At 42.7% G+C, this 21,430-nt stretch overlaps 3 protein-coding genes and 1 long non-coding RNA gene across 5 annotated transcripts; 2 read left to right on the top strand and 2 right to left on the bottom strand.

The window, feature by feature from the left end:
• Window positions 1-476: 476 nt before the first annotated feature.
• LOC115188360 (kelch-like protein 23) lies at window positions 477-9,410 on the bottom strand. Its single transcript, XM_029747126.1, has 5 exons — window positions 8,940-9,410; window positions 5,164-5,370; window positions 4,245-4,986; window positions 3,888-4,040; window positions 477-810 (listed from the first exon to the last, which is right to left on the bottom strand). Exons 1-5 carry the CDS (start codon window positions 9,327-9,329, stop codon window positions 500-502), a joined length of 1,803 nt encoding a protein of 600 aa, XP_029602986.1. The 5' UTR covers window positions 9,330-9,410; the 3' UTR covers window positions 477-499.
• A 69-nt stretch (window positions 9,411-9,479) lies between these two features.
• LOC115188359 (pyridoxal phosphate phosphatase PHOSPHO2) lies at window positions 9,480-13,992 on the bottom strand. 2 transcript variants are annotated; one of them, XM_029747125.1, is made up of 2 exons: window positions 12,597-13,992; window positions 9,480-11,393 (listed from the first exon to the last, which is right to left on the bottom strand). In XM_029747125.1, the coding sequence occupies exon 2, from the start codon at window positions 11,379-11,381 to the stop codon at window positions 10,650-10,652; it is 732 nt and encodes a 243-aa protein (XP_029602985.1). In that variant the 5' UTR covers window positions 11,382-11,393; window positions 12,597-13,992; the 3' UTR covers window positions 9,480-10,649. The 2 variants fall into 2 exon arrangements, with proteins under 2 accessions (XP_029602985.1, XP_029602984.1); XM_029747124.1 differs by having other exon boundaries at window positions 9,480-11,396; window positions 12,597-12,764.
• Window positions 13,993-14,052: 60 nt separating this feature from the next.
• Window positions 14,053-21,343, top strand: LOC115188358 (synapse-associated protein 1). Its single transcript, XM_029747123.1, has 9 exons — window positions 14,053-14,367; window positions 14,545-14,663; window positions 14,828-14,894; window positions 19,215-19,288; window positions 19,448-19,587; window positions 19,847-19,998; window positions 20,168-20,229; window positions 20,376-20,529; window positions 20,752-21,343. The coding sequence occupies exons 1-9, from the start codon at window positions 14,160-14,162 to the stop codon at window positions 20,877-20,879; spliced, it is 1,104 nt and encodes a 367-aa protein (XP_029602983.1). The 5' UTR covers window positions 14,053-14,159; the 3' UTR covers window positions 20,880-21,343.
• LOC115188361 (uncharacterized) lies at window positions 17,615-18,966 on the top strand. Its single transcript, XR_003876400.1, has 2 exons — window positions 17,615-18,595; window positions 18,931-18,966. It is a non-coding gene; the product is annotated as an uncharacterized LOC115188361 (long non-coding RNA).
• Window positions 21,344-21,430: the final 87 nt, after the last annotated feature.

The raw sequence follows: 21,430 nt of genomic DNA, 5'->3' as shown, positions 1-21,430 counted from the left end.
AATATTCCCGTGTCTATAGCAGGATAACAGGATGAGGTAGATCAGATGCCATCAGTTGTCTGAAAAAGTCCTCTGAATGGAGCCGTAACAAAGGACACGTTCCAGGTTGTCTCAAAGGCAGTCACAGGATCTCACAACGCCTGGTTAAGTGTTAAACAACAGTAATACAATATATAGTTTACGAAAACTATTTTCTGAGATGTGCAGTACAACAGCAATAAAGACCCCCCCACTCTGCCTCTAAACACTATAAACACACCACACACACACACACACCACACACACACACACACCACACACACACACACACACACACATCCACAACTGCATTACTGACAACCTGGAACGCACCCAGTCTCTCTCTCTCTCTCTCTCTCTCTCTCTCTCTCTCTCTCTCTCTCTCTCTCTCCGTCTCTCTCTCTCTCTCTCTCTCTCTCTCTCTCTCTCTCTCTCTCTCTCTCTCTTCTCTCTCTCTCTCTCTCTCTCTCTCTCTCTCTCTCTAAACACCGTAAACACAGACACATCCATGTGACCGTGCCGCTCCAGGTAAATTCCCCACGATCTCCCAGGTGTCCTGTTCGGGGTCGTACCTCTCCACACTCTGCAGGTAGGTACCCTTGGAGTAGGAGTAGCCCCCGGTGACGTACAGGGACCCGTTCATGGCCACGGCGCCACACTCCATCCTCCTCTCCTTGGTCCTGGCCAGCTGGCTCCACTCATCTCTGTCCGGTTCGTAACAGTCTGTGATGGTGGTCTGACCACCCACCAGGTACAGCTTGGGGGGCAGTGACACCAGGCACAGGCCGTACTCTAAGGGACGGTCAAGACAGATTCTTTCATGGATTTTGTTCTGATGCACAGAGGTCAAATAAATGATCTTTGCTCAAATACAGGAAGGATGACTACTACTTATGTGCATCACTTTACATGGTGTTTGCATCCTATGATTTCACTTTTGCTTCAAGAGAGTAGACTTCTCTGCATTCATATTTTTGTCTAGTTTGAATGCTGCACTACAACATAACTATTTGTTTTTCATAATTCCTTCAAGCCTGGGTAAGTTAGTTATTAACAGAGCTCCTCATGTGGTTGAGCCGCACCAGAACCTTTGGATTTTAATGCACTGTCCCATTTTCTCTCTGTAGCTCTATAGAACCAGGGCTGATATAACAGAGTGTATCTCTCTGTAGCTCTATAGAACCAGGGCTGATATAACAGAGTGTATCTCTCTGTAGCTCTATAGAACCAGGGCTGATATAACAGAGTGTATCTCCCTGTAGCTCTATAGAACCAGAGCTGATATAACAGAGTGTATCTCTCTGTAGCTCTATAGAACCAGGGCTGATATAACAGAGTTTATCTCTCTGTAGCTCTATAGAACCAGGGCTGATATAACAGAGTTTATCTCTCTGTAGCTCTATAGAACCAGGGCTGATATAACAGAGTTTATCTCTCTGTAGCTCTATAGAACCAGGGCTGATATAACAGAGTTGATCTCTCTGTAGCTCTATAGAACCAGGGCTGATATAACAGAGTTGATCTCTCTGTAGCTCTATAGAACCAGGGCTGATATAACAGAGTTTATCTCTCTGTAGCTCTATAGAACCAGGGCTGATATAACAGAGTTGATCTCTCTGTAGCTCTATAGAACCAGGGCTGATATAACAGAGTTTATCTCTCTGTAGCTCTATAGAACCAGGGCTGATATAACAGAGTTTATCTCTCTGTAGCTCTATAGAACCAGGGCTGATATAACAGAGTTTTTCTCTCTGTAGCTCTATAGAACCAGGGCTGATATAACAGAGTGTATCTCTCTGTAGCTCTATAGAACCAGGGCTGATATAACAGAGTGTATCTCTCTGTAGCTCTATAGAACCAGGGCTGATATAACAGAGTGTATCTCCCTGTAGCTCTATAGAACCAGAGCTGATATAACAGAGTGTATCTCTCTGTAGCTCTATAGAACCAGGGCTGATATAACAGAGTTTATCTCTCTGTAGCTCTATAGAACCAGGGCTGATATAACAGAGTTTATCTCTCTGTAGCTCTATAGAACCAGGGCTGATATAACAGAGTTGATCTCTCTGTAGCTCTATAGAACCAGGGCTGATATAACAGAGTTGATCTCTCTGTAGCTCTATAGAACCAGGGCTGATATAACAGAGTTTATCTCTCTGTAGCTCTATAGAACCAGGGCTGATATAACAGAGTTGATCTCTCTGTAGCTCTATAGAACCAGGGCTGATATAACAGAGTTTATCTCTCTGTAGCTCTATAGAACCAGGGCTGATATAACAGAGTTTATCTCTCTGTAGCTCTATAGAACCAGGGCTGATATAACAGAGTTGATCTCTCTGTAGCTCTATAGAACCAGGGCTGATATAACAGAGTTTATCTCTCTGTAGCTCTATAGAACCAGGGCTGATATAACAGAGTTTATCTCTCTGTAGCTCTATAGAACCAGGGCTGATATAACAGAGTTGATCTCTCTGTAGCTCTATAGAACCAGGGCTGATATAACAGAGTGTATCTCACTGTAGCTCTATAGAACCAGGGCTGATATAACAGAGTTTATCTCTCTGTAGCTCTATAGAACCAGGGCTGATATAACAGAGTTGATCTCTCTGTAGCTCTATAGAACCAGGGCTGATATAACAGAGTTGATCTCTCTGTAGCTCTATAGAACCAGGGCAGATAACAGAGTGTATCTCTCTGTAGCTCTATAGAACCAGGGCTGATATAACAGAGTTGATCTCTCTGTAGCTCTATAGAACCAGGGCTGATATAACAGAGTGTATCTCTCTGTAGCTCTATAGAACCAGGGCTGATATAACAGAGTGTATCTCTCTGTAGCTCTATAGAACCAGGGCTGATATAACAGAGTTGATCTCTCTGTAGCTCTATAGAACCAGGGCTGATATAACAGAGTTGATCTCTCTGTAGCTCTATAGAACCAGGGCTGATATAACAGAGTTGATCTCTCTGTAGCTCTATAGAACCAGGGCTGATATAACAGAGTTGATCTCTCTGTAGCTCTATAGAACCAGGGCTGATATAACAGAGTTTATCTCTCTGTAGCTCTATAGAACCAGGGCTGATATAACAGAGTTTATCTCTCTGTAGCTCTATAGAACCAGGGCTGATATAACAGAGTTGATCTCTCTGTAGCTCTATAGAACCAGGGCTGATATAACAGAGTTGATCTCTCTGTAGCTCTATAGAACCAGGGCTGATATAACAGAGTTTATCTCTTTGTAGCTCTATAGAACCAGGGCTGATATAACAGAGTTGATCTCTCTGTAGCTCTATAGAACCAGGGCTGATATAACAGAGTTGATCTCTCTGTAGCTCTATAGAACCAGGGCTGATATAACAGAGTGTATCTCTCTGTAGCTCTATAGAACCAGGGCTGATATAACAGAGTGTATCTCTCTGTAGCTCTATAGAACCAGGGCTGATATAACAGAGTTGATCTCTCTGTAGCTCTATAGAACCAGGGCTGATATAACAGAGTGTATCTCTCTGTAGCTCTATAGAACCAGGGCTGATATAACAGAGTGTATCTCTCTGTAGCTCTATAGAACCAGGGCTGATATAACAGAGTTGATCTCTCTGTAGCTCTATAGAACCAGGGCTGATATAACAGAGTTGATCTCTCTGTAGCTCTATAGAACCAGGGCTGATATAACAGAGTTGATCTCTCTGTAGCTCTATAGAACCAGGGCTGATATAACAGAGTTTATCTCTCTGTAGCTCTATAGAACCAGGGCTGATATAACAGAGTTGATCTCTCTGTAGCTCTATAGAACCAGGGCTGATATAACAGAGTGTATCTCTCTGTAGCTCTATAGAACCAGGGCTGATATAACTGAGGTGTGTTGTGGTACCTGGATGAGGACAGGTCGTTGTTATGCTCCATTCATTGACGTCTGCCCTGTAGGTCTGAATCTTATCATAGGTGCAGCTTCCCTTGTAACCATAGTGACCGCCTGCCACATATATTGTGTCTCTCAGAACACAGGCCGTAGCGTTCCCCACACCTGTGACAAGAGAAGGAAGGAAGGAAGGAAGGAAGGAAGGAAGGAAGGAAGGAAGGAATTGTCACTAAAAGGCTTCCAACCTTAAAACTACCATGAAACTCCCATGAAACAAATACATTTACTATATGACAAAACTTACAACAAAAAATAATCTGTCAAGTTACACAACTGTGTCCTATTCCAAACCTTCATAGACCAACCTACCTTGTACCATATTAACTACGGGAATCCACTTCCTATTCAGGGGGTCATAGAATTCCGTTTCCCCCATGGGCGCCCCTCCTCTGTACCCTCCTATGACGTAGACACACCCATGCAGAGCCACAGAACAGTGGTAGTACCTCGCTGTCAGCATGGGCTGCCCCTGTGTCCACTTATCAGTATCACTGCTGTAAACCCACACTGTATCTAGAGCCTCTGTAGTGTCTGTCCTGTAGCCGCCGCTAATGTAGATGTTGGAGCCCAGGAGGGTAACTCCATAACTCTCCCTGGTGTGGTCTGGCATATCCTCCCCCTGCTGCCACTGGTCCGTGACCGGGTCCCAGGTCTGGACCTCAGACAGAGGGTGCCAGTGGTACCCTCCTATCACAAACATCCTGGAGGTCAGTCTCCTGCTCCTTTTGCAGTGTCCCGAAGGGCTTTTACTGATATTAAAAGCAGTTTTCAGAGCTTGGACAAATAGAGAGTGGATGTCTTCAGCGGCAGTCTCCAGACACTCTCTATGAAGCTCCAAGGCAGTCCTGAGGTACTCTTCCTTCAGGTCTAAGTGGGCGGAGTGAAGAAGCTCCTGGAAGTGTCCCCTGCGGGCAAGAGTATCGTGGGCCAGCCACCTCACCACCCCCTCCACCAGCACCGCCTCTTTCAACACCTCCGCCAGGTTCTCCTCCTGCAGGAGGCTCCTCACCTTCTCCACCCCCAGCTCTTGGAACTCCTCCTCTCTCACAACCTGAGAAAACGACACTCTCAAATCACTAAAGACATTTAATAAACCCATCTATTGATTTAGTAGAATACATATCTGCTGAGTTTTTATATATATATTGAATTACATCATATTTGTTGTGTGTTTCTGTATATGTACCACGATGTAGGAATAATCCAAAACCTGAACCTGAACCTATACCTCGTGGAAGCGGCAGAGCAGCACCCTGCGTGCCTCCTTCTCCAGGGACAGACACACATGGAGCTGGGCGAAACTGAGCATGCCCAGACAGTTGTCGACGTCGAGGAAACGAATCAGGAAGTTCTCACAGGCCGTTTTCACGGCTCCGAACTGCAGCAGGTCTGCAGCCTCCAGCAGAGACTCTACATTCCACTGGGTAATGGAGACCTGGGAGGGAGAGAGTTTAGAGTTGCGTCCCAAAAAGCACCCTATTCTGCACTACATTTGACCAGCGCCAGTAGGGCCCATATTGCACTGTATGGGAATTGGTTGCCATTTGGGACACAGGAAATAACATACACTATACAGTTGAAGTCAGAAGTTTACATACACTGAGGTAGGAGTCGTTAAAACTCGTTTTTCAACCACTCCACAAATTTCTTGTTAACAAACTATAGTTTTGGCAAGTCGGTTACGACATCTACTTTGTGCATGACACAAGTCATTTTCCAACAATTGTTTACAAACAGACTTTTTCACTTATAATTCACTGTATCACAATTCCAGTGGGTCAGAAGTGTACAAACACTATGTTGACTGTGCCTTTGAACAGCTTGGAAAATGGCATAAAATTATGGCATGGCTTTAGAAGCTTCTGATAGGCTAATTGACATAATTTGAGTCAATTGGAGTTGTACCTGTGGATGTATTTCAAGGCCTACCTTCAAACTCAGTGCCTCATTGCTTGACATCATGGGAAAATCAAAAGAAATCAGCCAAGACCTCAGAAAAACATTGGAGACCTCCACATGTCTGGTTCATCTTTGGGAGCAATTTCCAAACGCCTGAAGGTACCACGTTCATCTGTACAAACAATAGTATGCAAGTATAAACACCATGGGACCACACAGCCGTCATACTGCTCAGGAAGGAGACGCGTTCTGTCTCCTAGATGAACGCACTTTGGTGCGAAAAGTGCAAATCAATCCCAGAACAACAGCAAAGGACCTTGTGAAGATGCTGAGGGAAACAGGTGCAAAAGTATCTATATCTACAGTAAAACGAGTCCTATATCGACAACCTGAAAAGCTGCTCAGCAAGGAAGAAGCCACTGCTCCAAAACCTCCATAAAAAAAGCCAGACTACTAACTGCACATGGGGACAAAGATCGTACTTTTTGGAGAAATGTCCTCTGGTCTGATCAAACAAAAATAGAACTGTTTGGCCATAATGACCTTCGTTATGTTTGGAGGAAAAAGGGGGAAGCTTGCAAGCCGAAGAACACCATCCCAACCATGAATCACGGGGGTGGCAGCATCATGTTGTGGGGGTGCTTTGCTGCAGGTGGGACTGGTGCACTTCACAAAATAGATGGCATCATGAGGGAGGAAAATTATGTGAATATATTGAAGCAACATCTCAAGACCTCAGTCAGGAAGTTAAAGTTTGGTCGCAAATGGGTCTTCCAAATGGACAATGACACAAAGCATACTTCCAAAATTGTGGCAAAATGGCTTAAGGACAACAAAGTCAAGGTATTGGGTGGCCATCACAAAGCCCTGACCTCAATTCTATAGAAAATTTGTGGGCAGAACTGAAAAAGTGTGTGCAAGCAAGGAGGCCTACAAACCTGACTCAGTTGCACCAGCTCTGTCAGGAGGAATGGGCCAAAATTCACCCAACTTATTGTGGGAAGTTTGTGGAAGGCTACCCGAAACGTTTGACCCAAGTTAAACAATTTAAAGGCAATGCTACCAAATACTAACTGAGTGTATGTAAACTTCTGACCCACTGGGAATGTGATGAAAGAAATAAAAGCTGAAATAAATCATTCTCTCTACTATTATTCTGACATTTCACATTCTTAAAAGAAAGTGGTGATCCTAACTGACCTAAGACAGGGCATTTTTACAAGGATTAAATGTAAGGAATTGTGAACAACTGAGTTTAAATGTATTTGGCTAAGGTGTATGTAAATTTCTGACTTCAACTGTACATAGAAAGTATGTGGACACCCCTTCAAATTAGTGGATTCGGCTATTTCAGCCACAACCGTTGCTGACGGGTGTAGAAAATCGAGCACACCGCCATGCAATCTCCATAGACAATCATTGGCAGTAGAATGGCCTTACTGAAGCGCTCAGTGACTTTCAACATGGCACCGTCATAGGATGCCACCTTTCCAACAAGTCAGTTTGTCAAATTTCTTCCCCGGTCAACTGTAAGTGCTGTTATTGTGAAGTGTAAACGTCTAGGAGCAACAACGGCTCAGCCGGGAAGTGGTAGGCCATACAAGCTCACAGAATGGGACCGGCGAGTCCTGAACATCGTAAAGATCGTCTGTCCTCGGTTGCAACACTCTGCCTCTGAAACTGCCTCTGAAAGCAACGTCAGCACAAGAACTGTTCGTCAGGAGCTTCATGAAATGGGTTTCCATGGTCGAGCAGCCGTACACAAGCCTAAGATCCCCATGCGCAATGCCAAGCGTCGGCTGGAGTGGCGTAAAGCTCGCCACCATTGGACTCTGGATCATTGGAAACACGTTTTCTGGAGTGATGAATCACACTTCACCACCTGGCAGTCCAATGGACGAATCTGGGTTCGGCGGATGCCAAGAGAACGCCAACTGCCCCAATGCACAGTGCCAGCTGTTTGGTGGAGCAGGAATAATGGTCTGGGGCTGTTTTTCATGGTTCGGGCTAGGCACCTTAGTTCCAGTGACGGGAAATCTTAACGCTACAGCATACAATGACATTCTAGATGATTATGTGCTACCAAGTTTTTTGGCAACAGTTTTGGGGAAGGCCCTTTTCTGTTTCATTATGACAATGCCCAAAATGGGCACAAAGCAAGGTCCATGGGCACAAAGCAAGGTCCATACAGAAATGGTTTGTCGAGGTAAATGTGGAAAAACTTGACTGGCCTGCACAGAGCCCTGACCTCAACCCCATCGAACACCTTTGGGATGAATTGGAACGCCGACTGCAAACCGGGCCTAACCGCCCAACATCCGTGCCCAACCTCACTAATGCAAAGGGGGGACCAACTCCATATTAATGCCCATGATTTAGGAATGAGATGTTGGACGAGCGGGTGTCCACATACTTTTGATCATCTAGGGTATTATGTAGCCCTTTGCTGCAGTCAATGACCAAACGTGTCCTCTTTGGCCTCGTGGGTGGAATGTTATTCATATGTTTCATCATTTCATCATTGATAAAGATTATTCCTTTTTTTTAACAGATGAAAATCTCGTGTTTCTATGTCAAACAGTTTTGTTAAATTTCAGTCTTCTGTAATGTATATAAAGTATAATATTGGGATGCAAAATCAAAATGTAATACATTTCAACTCTATATCTGACATGATACAGGTGTCTTCTTATGTTAAACCCATAACCATGTGTGTGAGGTGGATACTTTTGTTACAAAGTAGATTTGTTTAAGACTACCAAGAAACACTCTGTATGCCCCTGATTTAGCCCACTGCAGTAAGAAGTTATATGTGAACATCTGAATATTAAAGCATGCTACAAAACATGCTATAAAACATGATACAAAGTAAAAACAACACTGAAGATAACTAAATGAGTTTTGAGACACCATAAGCAATCATAGACGATTTTGCCTTTTGGTAGGCCGTCATTATAAATAAGAATTTGTTCTTAACTGACTTGCCTAGCTAAATAAAGGTTAAATAGAAAATTTAAAAAAATACATTAAATGTTTTAATATTAGACTACTACATTCATATAATGGACACAGTCACTCATAAATGGTCTCAGAGGTGTAGCCTACCTTGGAGGTGTATACATAGTCCACCAGAGTCGTCAGCACCTCCACATCTACCCCAGGTAGTCTGATGACACTGTGGGACCTCTCTCTCATATCTGCTGTGAACATGGCTCTGAAGTAGGAACTACGGGAGCATAGAGCCACTTTATGGCAGTGGAAGACCTCCCCTGTAGAGCACTGTAGAGCTATGTCAGTGAACAAGCCTTCTGTGTAGTATTCTCTGAGGGCTTCTAGAACCTCCGTGGGATGGGTTAGGTCACAGAAATCATAGGTGTAGAAGGACTCCGGCGTCTCCTGTCCCTTAGATGACATTGTGTTCCTGAAACACGAGACATGAAATATCTTAATGTACCCTTTAAAAATGTATGGCATTGACTTGGCCCATCCATGCATTATACATTAGTAATACAGGACATATGACGTTGGACTTCCCTGTCCCTTTACACATCTGGTTATACTGACGTTAAGACAGGCTATGGTCTGTAGAATGGAAACCGCAATGGGAATTAGTTTCAACATGACATTTCAATGAATGAAGCTTGATAGAATCAACTTGGGTTTATTGCTAAAACATAAAACATTGCATAATGAACATTTTGCAATACTGTAAGCAGCAACACCTTGCAAAAAACATTAACTGAGCACAGATAGTAAACATACATGGATTTACAATGGATCCAGGGAGTATCTGATCATGTCATCTATTAGTCTTATTTAAACACAATGTAATGCATTCACATAGGCCTACATACATTTGACAGAACACTATTCAATCTAAATAGTCCCGAGTGAAGATCCTTAACACAGCTCACTGAACAATAGCCACACATTTACCTGCTCGACATGGTTTACTATCCTGTTGTTAAAGCATTCTCTGTGTTTGGAGCGAGTCAAAAGGCATCACACGCCATCTGTTGTAGATCCTTATTCATACGCAATTCCCTTGTTAACCAACCAATCTAATAAACCCCGGACAGTCCTTTAGAAAAAAACGGACATTCCGCTATTTGGTTTCGTTATCTATTTAGGTTGACGCAGCCGGCGCTCAGCTGATGTGACAGAGCGTCTCCGCCGCAGAAAATCTTACCAGCCGCAAATAGCAGCGTTCGACCAATCACATTCACCGCGCCTCGTCCTACTATCAGCGTATTGACAAAACAAGGGACAGACAGAGGGGTATCTTGGGAGGCAGGGAGACGGGGTCACGGTCCACGAAACCGCACTGCTGAAGCAAAAACCGTCAATTTATATAATAACACTCAGAATAGAGCCTAGTAGAGACAACAAATAATTTCACTGGTAATACACTGGACTGTTAATACACTGGACTGGTGATACATTTTTCACATAGATAGTGCCCTAGTAAAAAGTGATGCCAATGTATTTTATTGACTGTACATCCTAGAATATATATTTCATTCTAAACAGTTCTAACATGTAATTTACAGGTGTGATTGGTTTTTTCCTTTTCTGTCTAGTAGGTTCTGTATCTCCTCTACATTTGCTAAAGACAAAAACAAGCACAAAGATGTACATTCATTTGCATCTGAACCTGAGAGAGTGATGTGATACAGTCCCACAGATTTAAAATATGATCTTCAAAAACTTTTCAAACCAGGACAAAGACACAATCCTTCCCTCCCAAGCATTTGGTACAGTTTTTATCGTTGCAAGTACACTTATTTTAGTATGAGACAGAGCTGTACCCTATCCCTACAGGGGAACACATGCTTTCAGTTCCATCAGGATCTCTCTTCCGCTTGTCCATCCTATGACTCTTGGGTTCGATGAACCCTCTCCTTGTTGTGCACTCTGCCTAGAGAGCAGCCTCTCCAAGGTGTAACCCTTTCTAGGGAACACCACATCTCCTTCCCTTAGACTGTTGGAAGGGCAAAGGTCGTTCCCTCCGTCCCCTACATAGAAGGTTCTCTGATAGTCTACCCCTCCCTTCAACTGCCCTGCTAGGAAATCAACCAGCACCTTCCTCTTACACAGATTGACAGGGCACTGGCTACACTGGTGAGAATGGTAGCATTCTATCTCCATGTATCCACGCTTGTCAAACGTAGCCGGGTTGGTGAAGACTTGGTCGACCGCGGCTTGAACCCCAGCCACTTGCAGTATCCAGTCGATGAACACTGTGTTTGAATCTGAGATAATGATGCAGTCAATGTCGTTCTTGTTACTCACAATGAACGTCAACAGTTCAATCATTCCATCTGTAAACGGTATTGTCTCCATCACACTTCGGATTGTATCGGGGGTGATGTCCTGATCTCCTATATAGGACATGACTCTGCCCATGTACTCTGTCCAGCGTCCCTTCTGGTAGGAGTTCTTGACCAGGTCTGGCAGGCATTGGTCCGGGATACACTGAATGACCCAGGTGTCGCTGTTGTCATCCACCAAGGTGTGGTCGAAGTCAAACACCAGCAGAGTCTTCATGATGATTCTCCTCTGCTGCAAAACAGTGGTGGAATAGGTTTGTTAGAAGAGACATGGACAGGCAGCCAGACAGAGAGAGAGAGAGAGAGAGAGAGAGAGAGAGAGAGGGGTGAGAGGGGGAGAGAGAGAGAGAGAGGGGTGAGAGAGACAGAGCTAGGAGAGACACGGACAGGCAGCCAGACACAGAGAGAAAGAGAGAGAGAGAGAGAGAGAGAGAGAGAGAGAGAGAGAGAGAGAGAGAGGGGTGAGAGGGGGAGAGAGACAGAGCTAGGAGAGACAGGGAGAGGCAGTGGTGTAAAGTACTTTAGTAAAATACTTTAAAGTACTACTTAAGTCATTTTTTGGGGTATCTGTACTTTACTATTTATATTTTTGGTAACATTTACATTTACTTCACCACATTCCTAAAGAAAATAATGTACTTTTTACTCCATACATTTTGCCTGACACCCAAAAGTACTCATTACATTTTGACAGGAAATGGTCCAATTCACACACTTATCAAGAGAACATCCCTGGTCATTCCTACTGCCTCTGATCTGGTGGACTCACTAAATAATATATATATATTTTTAACGGTGTTGTCTGCTTTGCTTAGTATTTTTTTTTTACCTTTATTTTACTAGGCAAGTCAGTTAAGAACAAATTCTTATTTTCAATGACGGCCTAGGAACAGTGCCTTGTTCAGGGGCAGAACGACAGATTTGTACCTTGTCAGCTCGGGGATTCGATCTTGCAACCTTTCGGTTATAAGGAATTTGAAATGATTTGTACTTTTAATAGTTAAGGATATTTTAGAAATTCCATTTACTTTTGATACTTAAGTATATTTTAAACCAAATAGTTTCAGACCTTTACTCAAGTGGTATTTTACTGGGTGACTTTCACTTTTAATTGAGTCATTTTCTATTAAGGTATCTTTACTTTTACTAAAGTATGACAATTGGGTACTTTTCCCACCACTGGGGAGGGGGCAGGCAGACAGACACTGAACAGGAAGTGAAAAAGGCTAGTGACCAAGCAGTATCTATCTAGCTAGCTACTGAATGACAGAGTGTTCTTTGGACTGACTGCTGACTAGCTAGGAACTGGCTAGCTAACAGTCAATCTATTACACACCAAGTACAGTAGCTAGCTCCTTTTACATCGTTCTAAACAGTACACTGCTTGTCAAATAATCTATTTATTAATGTGTGTATTCACTTAGGATCTTACCTCACACTGTTGTTACACCGTTTACACAAATGTAAATTTAGATGCGCGACATCGCCGGTTGGATCTTAAACACACACTTGAGACATGCCGCGTTCGAAACAACTGGGAACTGGGAACCATTGAGCCACAGAACAATGAGACAGATATTCCTCCGGATGTATAAATGTGAAGCATCCGCTTGGCGTTTCCTCTCACTACTAAATTGGTAGTGAGAGGAAGCCCAGTGGCCAGCAGTGGGAGAAGATGGAACTCCAGGGATTTTGGCCGAGATTCTGCACATTTTCTCATCGACTAAACATTTGATCTCAATACAGTTTTCTGTTCCCAAAACTAGAATCTGTTACGAACAGAGTGGACAAAGTTTTGTAGACTTTACCCTTTGTCAAAGTTTTAAAAATCGCGTTGTTTAGAAGGAGTGCGAAGGCGAATTGAGTTATTGCAGAAGTGCACTTGACATAGTAGGCGTTCCTTAATGGTAATAATAGAACGTCTATCTCGTGCTTGGCTCTGCCTACCAGCTTGCCTGTTCTGCCCACTAGAGTCATTTGTTCCCGTTTGAAACGACAGGCTGTGGTCTATCTTGGTTTAATTATAAAGACGATTTTATTGAGCCGCTAGTGAGGATATGGAAAAACCGTATGAACGCCCAATGTGTTCGTTGCCCATGCGTCGTCAATGTGCCGCGTGGTGCATTCTGGGTGATTCTGGGACAAGGAGAGTTCTCCTTCAAAGAGTGAATGGGAGTTAATTGGGCGCTAGCTCAAAACCCCAACAGTAGCAGGAATTTCGTCAAAAAGAAGTACAACATGCAACTATTTTCCAAGATGTGAGATAATTAACTTGTTCTCTGTAAAATCATATAGCTTTGGAATCATGATATTACGTACTTTTGAGGAAAATAGGTACGTTTCTCGACTAATACCCTGACGATTAGCCCAGCAACCGTGTGACGCAGTAGGACAACTTGACCGCGATTGGTTGACATTCTATTCATTGACCAATGGAATTCCTATCTCCTCCTTTCTTTAATATCTCTGGTTCAAGACAACCGCGAACTCCAGAACAAATCAAGCCCCGACCTGAAGATCACTGACTTCATGATTTGACATCGTTTTTTCTGAGTTCCCAGTTTTGTTGAAAGCACCAATACTTCCTCATTTGTTTAGTATCAATGTCTAACTAACCAATAAAAAGGGACATCACTGTTACCTGTTGGTGTGGAATGAGAAGTAGTGAATAAAATACAACAACAAAAAACAGTGGGACAGCTTGGATAGTTCTCTGGCAAAGCGGTCCATTTTGTTTCTTCTTAAATAACACACTGTTGTTCGAATCCCACATTTGATCTGATAGCATCTCTCGTTTTGTAACAATATCCCTAACATTTCCCAGATGTAACAGCAGGCGGCAGTAATGCGCTCGTTTTGTATTTATTGTGAAAAAAAGAACAAGAATAGCACTGCTTCCTGGTGACGTAAACACAGAACCATGAAGGTACAATTCTAAGCACTTTGTTTACAGTCGATTTTCTATCATAGCTACACCCGAAAGACATCGGAGAAAATGTTCAAAGGATGGGGAACGTGGCTGGGTATAGAGAACACCTCGACGACAGAGGAGAGCGAAGTGGCTGACGTTGCTGTGGAGGAGAAAATTGTTCAAGACCAAAATGAAGTAAACAAACAACACGAACCTCCAGCAACAGAAGAACTGGGGCAGGAGGACGGAGACACCGTCCAACTCATCTCTCAGCAAGCTAAAGGATTCGGTGGTAAGGAACATTATAGATGGTTTTCATTTATATTCATTTGAAAGTGGTTAACAGACTAATAATGATTATGTAGGCCTAAGAGACAACAATACATTGTCATTCAAGTTTTGGCAGGCAAACAATGCCATCTGAAGCTGAGAAAGTAATCCAGATTTTATATCCCTGTTACATATACAGGCTTAATATTCAACTTTGCCAGCAATGCCACCAAGAAGATCTCCAACTCTGTGGCAGAGACTGCACACACCATCAAGAAGAGCGTGGAAGAAGGGAACATAGATGGAATTTTTGACAAGGTGCATGGCATGCTCCACTTTCCTGAATTCTGTTTGACAAGGAGGATGTTTTAGTGTAGGTTGCTATACAACACCCTCTCTGGTGTTCGCTCAAAACCGCTGATTTCTTGAAGCTTTGAGGTTTCTGTCTTGTAACATCACATGCCTGTGTTTCTGTTTTCCAGACTATTTTGGGGGACTTCAAAAAAGAACAGGACAAATTTGTCCAAGAAAAGAAAGCTAAGAAATCAGGTCAGTGTGGAGACATAACATCATACCCACTAGAGATTAGCTTACCTTCCACTCCTTGTACTCTGTGTCCTCAGATCAACATTTGTCACGTGCACAGCAAGGTTATTATTGTTTAGTGTTTTTATATTAGTTTCTATTTCTATTCATTTTCAGATTTTTATTTGACATTCGGTTTAGTTTAAGTTTTCAGATCCACTTGTTTCATTTTTATTAGGTTAATGTTTTATGTTTTCATATTATTTAGTTTTAGTGTTAGGGACAGACAGTAGCCTATGCATGGGAGGCTTGTAGCCTTTTTATGTGTTGTATAGTTGTTTTGATTTTGAGGATGTCACTTCCTGCCACTGGGAGGGCAGTAATAGGTTTAAAGGAGGACTCAGCGAGATGACGTAGATCAGTGGTTCCCAAACTTTGTATAGTCCCGTACCCCTTCAAACATTCAACCTCCAGCTGCGTACCCCCTCTAGCACCAGGGTCAGCGCACTCTCAAATGTTGTTTTTTGCCATCATTGTAAGCCTGCCACACACACACTATACATTTATTAAACATAAGAATGGGTGTGAGTGAGTTTTTGTCACAATCTGACTCGTGGGAAGTGACAAAGAGCTCTTATAGGACCAGGGCACAAATAATAATATAATAATAATAATAATGTTGCTCTTTATCTAACCATCTCACATATAAAACCTTATTTGTTCATCGAAATTGTGAATAACTCACCACAGGTTAATGAGAAGGATGTGCTTGAAAGGATGCACATAACTCTGCAATGTTGGGTTGTATTGGAGAGAGCCTTAGTTTTTAACCATTTTCAACACAGTCTGTGCCAGTATTTAGTTTTCATGCTAGTGAAGGCCGAGAATCCACTCTCACATAGGTACGTGGTTGCAAAGGGCATAACAGCACAATTTGCCAAGGCAGGATACTCTGAGCGCAGCCCAATCCAGAAATCTGGCAGTGGCTTCTGATTAAATTACATTTTCACAGAACCGCTTGTTCCAATTTCGATGAGGCTCTTGTTCAGATATCGGTAAGTGGACTGGAGGCAGGGCATGAAAGGGATAACGAATCCAGTTGTTTGTGTCGTCCGTTTCAGGAAAGTACCTGTGTAATTGCACACCCAACTCAGGTGCTTCGCTATATCACATTTTACATTGTCCCGTAAGCTTGAGTTCATTTGCACACAAAAAAAATCATACAATGATGGAAAGACCTGTGTTTTGTCCTTGTTAATGCAGACAGAGAAGAGCTCCAACTTCTTAATCATAGCCTCAATTTTGTCCCGCACATTGAATATAGTTGCAGAGAGTCCCTGTAATCCTAGATTCAGGTGAGAAAAAACATCACCCAGATAGGCCAGTCGTGTGAGAAACTCGTCATCATGCAAGCGGTCAGACAAGTGAAAATTATGGTCAGTAAAGAAAACTTTAAACTCGTCTCTCTATTAAAATGTGTCAATACTTTGCACCTTGATAACTAGCGCACTTCTGTATGTTGTAAAAGTGTTACATGGTCGCTGCCCATATCATTGCATATTGCAGAAAATACAAGAGTTCAGGGGCCTGCTTTAACAAAGTTAACCATTTTCACTGTAGTGTCCAAAACATCTTTCACGCTGTCAGGCATTCCCTTGGCAGCAAGAGCCTCTCGGTGGACGTGCATTACCACTCAACTATGTCTCCCTTTACATGGCTTTTGCGCCATCAGTACAGATGACAACACATCTTGACCACCAAAGTCCATTTGATGTCACAAAGCTGTCCAGTACTTTACAAATATCCTCTCCTGTTGTCCTGGTTTCCAGTGGTTTGCAGAAGAGGATGTCTTCCTTAATTGACCCCCCATAAACGTAACGACATATACCAGGAGCTGTGCCAGGCCCGTCACGTCTGTTGACTCATCCAGCTGTAACACATAGAATTCACTGGCTTGTATGCAAAGCAGTAATTGTTTCAAAACATCTCCTGCCATGGCACTGATGCGTGAAACAGTGTTGTTTGATGAAGACATTGTCTGTATAGTTTTTTGGGCCTTTTCCCCCAGCATCGTCCCAGCCATATCCACGGCAGCAGGAAGAATTAAGTCCTCCACAATAGTAAGGGGCTTGCCTGTCCTAGCCACTCGGTAGCTCACCATATAAGACGCTTCTAGCCCCTTCTTATTAATGGTATCTGTGGCTTTTATACATGTCTTACTACTCGAAAGTCGTCTTAATTCCCGCTCAAAAAAACTCCCGTGGCTTACTTTTCAAATTGGCATGTTTTGTTTCTAAATGTCTGCGCAAGAGTGAAGGTTTCATCGAGTTGTGAGATAGTACTTTTGCACATATAACACACTTTGGCTGAGGAAAGGCACTACTCCCAATATAAGTAAACCCCAAATCAATGTAGTTATTATCATATTTGCGTCTCTTCGATGGTCCAACGTCCCTGTCTGTTCGGTGCTTTCCTGGATAAGGGCAGTAGCTCTTCAGCTGCATCAGATTCACAACTATCAGTGTCCATGCCAGCTGGTCTAACAACATGTAGAATTACTGATGCTAGCATTGGACGTGCTCGTGGAAGCAGAACAACTTGTGTAGTACTGATGGTAGTGTCTCTATGGACGCGGGCATTACCTTTTTTAACCATTTATCCATTTTCGAGCAAACGGAATGAGCAGCAGCTACATACGGAGGTTAGTGGAATTCCTGCGAGAGAGTAACGGTTAATGTGATAGGATGTTAATTATTTGACATTGTTGTTATTTCGCGGAACACTAGATGGTTTAATTTTATTTTGGGCAGTGAAACGAGGCTACTCGGGCGAGAAACTTAACCAATATGTTTAGCTCCGTTGGAAAAGATACATTCACTGTTCAAATATGTTCAATTCAACAAAACACTTAAAAAAAAAAAAAGTGAACCACGTTTTTATTTGGTGTACCCCGTTTGGGAATGCCTGACGTAGATCATATGTATCCAACTCATCACATGGAGGGCCGAGTGTCTGCGGGTTTTCGCTCTTGTACTTGATTGATTCATTATGGTCACTGATTTAGTAAGAAACTCCCCTCACCTGGTTGTCTAGGTCTTAATTGAAATGAAAAACCAAAAGCCTGCAGACACTATACCCTCCATGGAATGAGTTTGACACCCCTGACGTAGATGCACAAAGTAAACAGTAGTAGTGGGTCAATTTCCGCAACAACCAGGAGAGTTGAAGCGAGGTTAAAAGTCTGCTGTTTTGGTCCCGTAGCTACCGTGTTGTAGCGGTGTGAAGCGCAGATACTCTGGGTGACGGTGTGAGACCAGTCTTGCGTCGTGCTGATTTCAGTGGCCGCGTTAGAGCGGATCACTTTTGTTAGTCATTCTGGGGGGGAAATTATCCGACTAGCGCCGACATGCCTTGTTGTTGGAAAACCACATTAGTGTCTGACTTTTGGCTGTCGCAGATGCACCTACCCCGACTTCACTCCTCGACTTTCGTCTACAGTCATTTGCTTTAGCCTTGCCACTCAGTATGGCTACAGCCATTTAAAGTATCATTTCACTATAGCTTTAGTTTTTCTAACGGGTTGGCTAATTCCTTTATTTCAGTTTACTAAATAGTTTTCATGATTCGTTTTGTTAAACTATAAGCACAGGACACAACAGGTGTAAACAGTCAAGTGAAATACTTACTTACAAGCTCTTTCTCAACAATGCCTATTCAATATCAAGGTAAATAGCTCTTTCTCAACAAGCTCTTTCTCAACAATGCCTATTCAATATCAAGGTAAATAGCTCTTTCTCAACAATGCCTATTCAATATCAAGGTAAATAGCTCTTTCTCAACAATGCCTATTCAATATCAAGGTAAATAGCTCTTTCTCAACAATGCCTATTCAATATCAAGGTAAATAGCTCTTTCTCAACAATGCCTATTCAATATCAAGGTAAATAGCTCTTTCTCAACAATGCCTATTCAATATCAAGGTAAATAGCTCTTTCTCAACAATGCCTATTCAATATCAAGGTAAATAGCTCTTTCTCAACAATGCCTATTCAATATCAAGGTAAATAGAAAAGTGACAAATCCAGAATAGGTTCTTTAAAAAGAGACCAGAACAGATGCTAAGTCAGGTAACACAATAAATAAAACCCACAGGAGAATGTACTCTACAGGCCAGTACCAGCACCATATCAATGTGCAGGGATACTGGTGATACATGACAGAGTAGAACGTTAGTCTGGTTGCCAGTCTGTTTAGCTATCTTGAGATGATATACCAGTAAACATGATCATAGTTATCCATCCATCCATGGTGGAATTAAAGTGGTTTGTTCTTGTTCCCTTCCAGACACAGCTGTACCACCGTGGGTTGGCTACAGTGAGGAGGAGACCATTCAGCAACAGATCCTGGCTTTGTCCGCTGTTAGTAGCATTTCTAACATTGTCTGTCCACATAGTGCACTTAGAGTTTGTGATTTGATTCCATCCAATTGGATCTCATCACTGTCAGAGTGCATTGTGTTGATTGTACCTTTTTCAATTTGATTTAAATTCAACAACTTTATTGATCTGTTATTCCAGGACAGGAGGAACTTCCTGAGAGATCCACCAGCTGGAGTTCAGTTCCAGTTCGACTCTGAGCAGATGTATCCTATCGCCATGGTGATGCTGCAGGAAGATGAGCTACTGAACAGGATGCGCTTCGACCTGGTCCCCAAACAGTCAGCAGACAGCCATTACAAATCTAATGCATTACAAATCCATTACTGCACTTCAACCCAGAGTTATTTACAGATAGAGATTGCAGGCATAAAGTTGGCCTGTTGGCTGATGTTGGTTGATGCCAGTCCTGTCCATTGAGAAGCCTCTTAGAACCAGCCAGATTGCTGCGTTCAAGTGAAAAAGAATGGTGAGCTATCGCTCAATCAGGCTTAAGTATATGTGTATGTTACTTACATATTCAATGCTCTGTATGTTTAGAGTGAAGGAGGATGTGTTCTGGAGGAACTACTTCTACCGTGTGTCTCTGATAAAGCAGTCGGCCCAGCTCACTGCCCTGGCAGCACAGCAGCAGGCTGTAGACAACAGAGAGGAGCAGAAGACCATCAGCCCGGAGGGTGTCAGCCTCACAGGTACTCTATTCTGTTCTATGGTTGGTCGGAATTCAGTTTGTGTGATCCTGACAAGTCCTTAACTAAAAACATTGCATTGGTGTTATGGGCAAAGCAGAGCAATTGGTGAACTACTGTCAAGCAACAGTTTATAGCCTAACTTCTGTTTCATGTTATTGTTATCATGCAGAAAATACCATCAGACCAAAAACACCTCCAGTATCCATTAGTGACATTCCCAAGAGTGGAGAGGTGAGTCAATGTTTTGTTTTTCTGAAGAAAAGTCAGTCCCTTTGAATAATTCTGTACATGTCTATATATAGACCACTGAAATACTGTGTAAATATCAAGTCAAATGTATGAAATGGTCTGGATTCTCTTTTAATGTTGTTAAACAGCAGGAGGAAGAGGAGAATGAGATCTCCACCAGCCCTGGGGTCTCCGAGTTTGTGAGCGATGCCTTTGACTCCTGTAACATCGACCATGAAGACCTGAGGAAGGAGATGGAACAGCTGGTGCTGGACAAGAAGGAGGACGCTGCAACTCCAGAGGGTCAGTTCTAGAACTATTAGATCATATCTAGAGTAACAAACAACCAGCAAGAACTCCAGAGTTCTATTGGTTGATTTCACTGGAACCTGGAAAGGGCTTGGATTTAATATAATGGCTCAGGTGGTAGAGCTGGATGTTGAATTAGAGGAGAGTGAATGACATGTTTAGCTCTTTTTTTCTTCAGTCTGTAGCATTGTTCTCATAATGCTGTTATTTGTTCAGAGGAGACAGCGGACTGGGAGAAGGAACTCCAGGCAGAGTTACAGGAGTATGAGGTAGTGACGGAGGCAGACAACAGAGATGACAACTGGGATAAAGAGATCGAGAAGATGCTTCAGTCGGATGAGTAGAGTGATGACCGACCCATCTTGCTTCAGTCTAGTATCTCTGATATGAGAGAGAGCACCATGAAGGATCAGAAACCATGACAGTGTCTAGTCTAGACCATAGAAATAGAATGGTATAGAAATGAAGGGAACCGCTGCATACAAACCATAAACTGTTTGTTTCAGCACACTAGAATGGGTACATCTATGGGGTATATTCTGATCTGGAGGTGGTCAGGTGTTGAAATACTGTATAATATAAATTTTCTGTCTGTACAGTTTAGTGGCTGGCTGACATTTTAGCTGTGAACGTTTATGGGCGAGGAGGCAACTGACATATTGCATATTGTTATTTTTTCTCTTTTCTGCTCTTTTCTTTTTCTGGAATTCCTTCACAGTTGTTGTGTACATCTATCCAAATAATACTTGTTTCTGTGCTTCTCAAATCCTGTCTTCAGTTTTTCCCTAATAAATATACTTCTTTCCCATTGTCTAAATGTCTTTCCTTGATGAAAAATACAGACAGATTGTAATATCTAAAGGGCTGTATAGGGAAGGGTTTTGTTTTGGTCTTG

Source organism: Salmo trutta, unplaced genomic scaffold (genome assembly GCF_901001165.1).
Source record: "Salmo trutta unplaced genomic scaffold, fSalTru1.1, whole genome shotgun sequence".
Classification (NCBI taxonomy): Eukaryota; Metazoa; Chordata; class Actinopteri; order Salmoniformes; family Salmonidae; genus Salmo; species Salmo trutta.
This window is presented reverse-complemented; position numbering and strand designations above follow the sequence as displayed.

Excerpts from the sequence above, each read along its gene's own strand:
- LOC115188360 (XM_029747126.1), bottom strand. The coding sequence starts at position 9,329 with ATGCATGGATGGGCCAAGTCAATGCCATACATTTTTAAAGGGTACATT. Across the intron at positions 5,371-8,939 it reads ACTATGTATACACCTCCAAG|GTCTCCATTACCCAGTGGAA; the intron begins GTAGGCTACACC and ends TCTCCCTCCCAG. Across the intron at positions 4,041-4,244 it reads CGTAGTTAATATGGTACAAG|GTGTGGGGAACGCTACGGCC; the intron begins GTAGGTTGGTCT and ends CTCTTGTCACAG.
- LOC115188359 (XM_029747125.1), bottom strand. The coding sequence starts at position 11,381 with ATGAAGACTCTGCTGGTGTTTGACTTCGACCACACCTTGGTGGATGAC.
- LOC115188358 (XM_029747123.1), top strand. The coding sequence starts at position 14,160 with ATGTTCAAAGGATGGGGAACGTGGCTGGGTATAGAGAACACCTCGACG. Across the intron at positions 14,368-14,544 it reads GCAAGCTAAAGGATTCGGTG|GCTTAATATTCAACTTTGCC; the intron begins GTAAGGAACATT and ends TTACATATACAG. Across the intron at positions 14,895-19,214 it reads AAAGAAAGCTAAGAAATCAG|ACACAGCTGTACCACCGTGG; the intron begins GTCAGTGTGGAG and ends GTTCCCTTCCAG.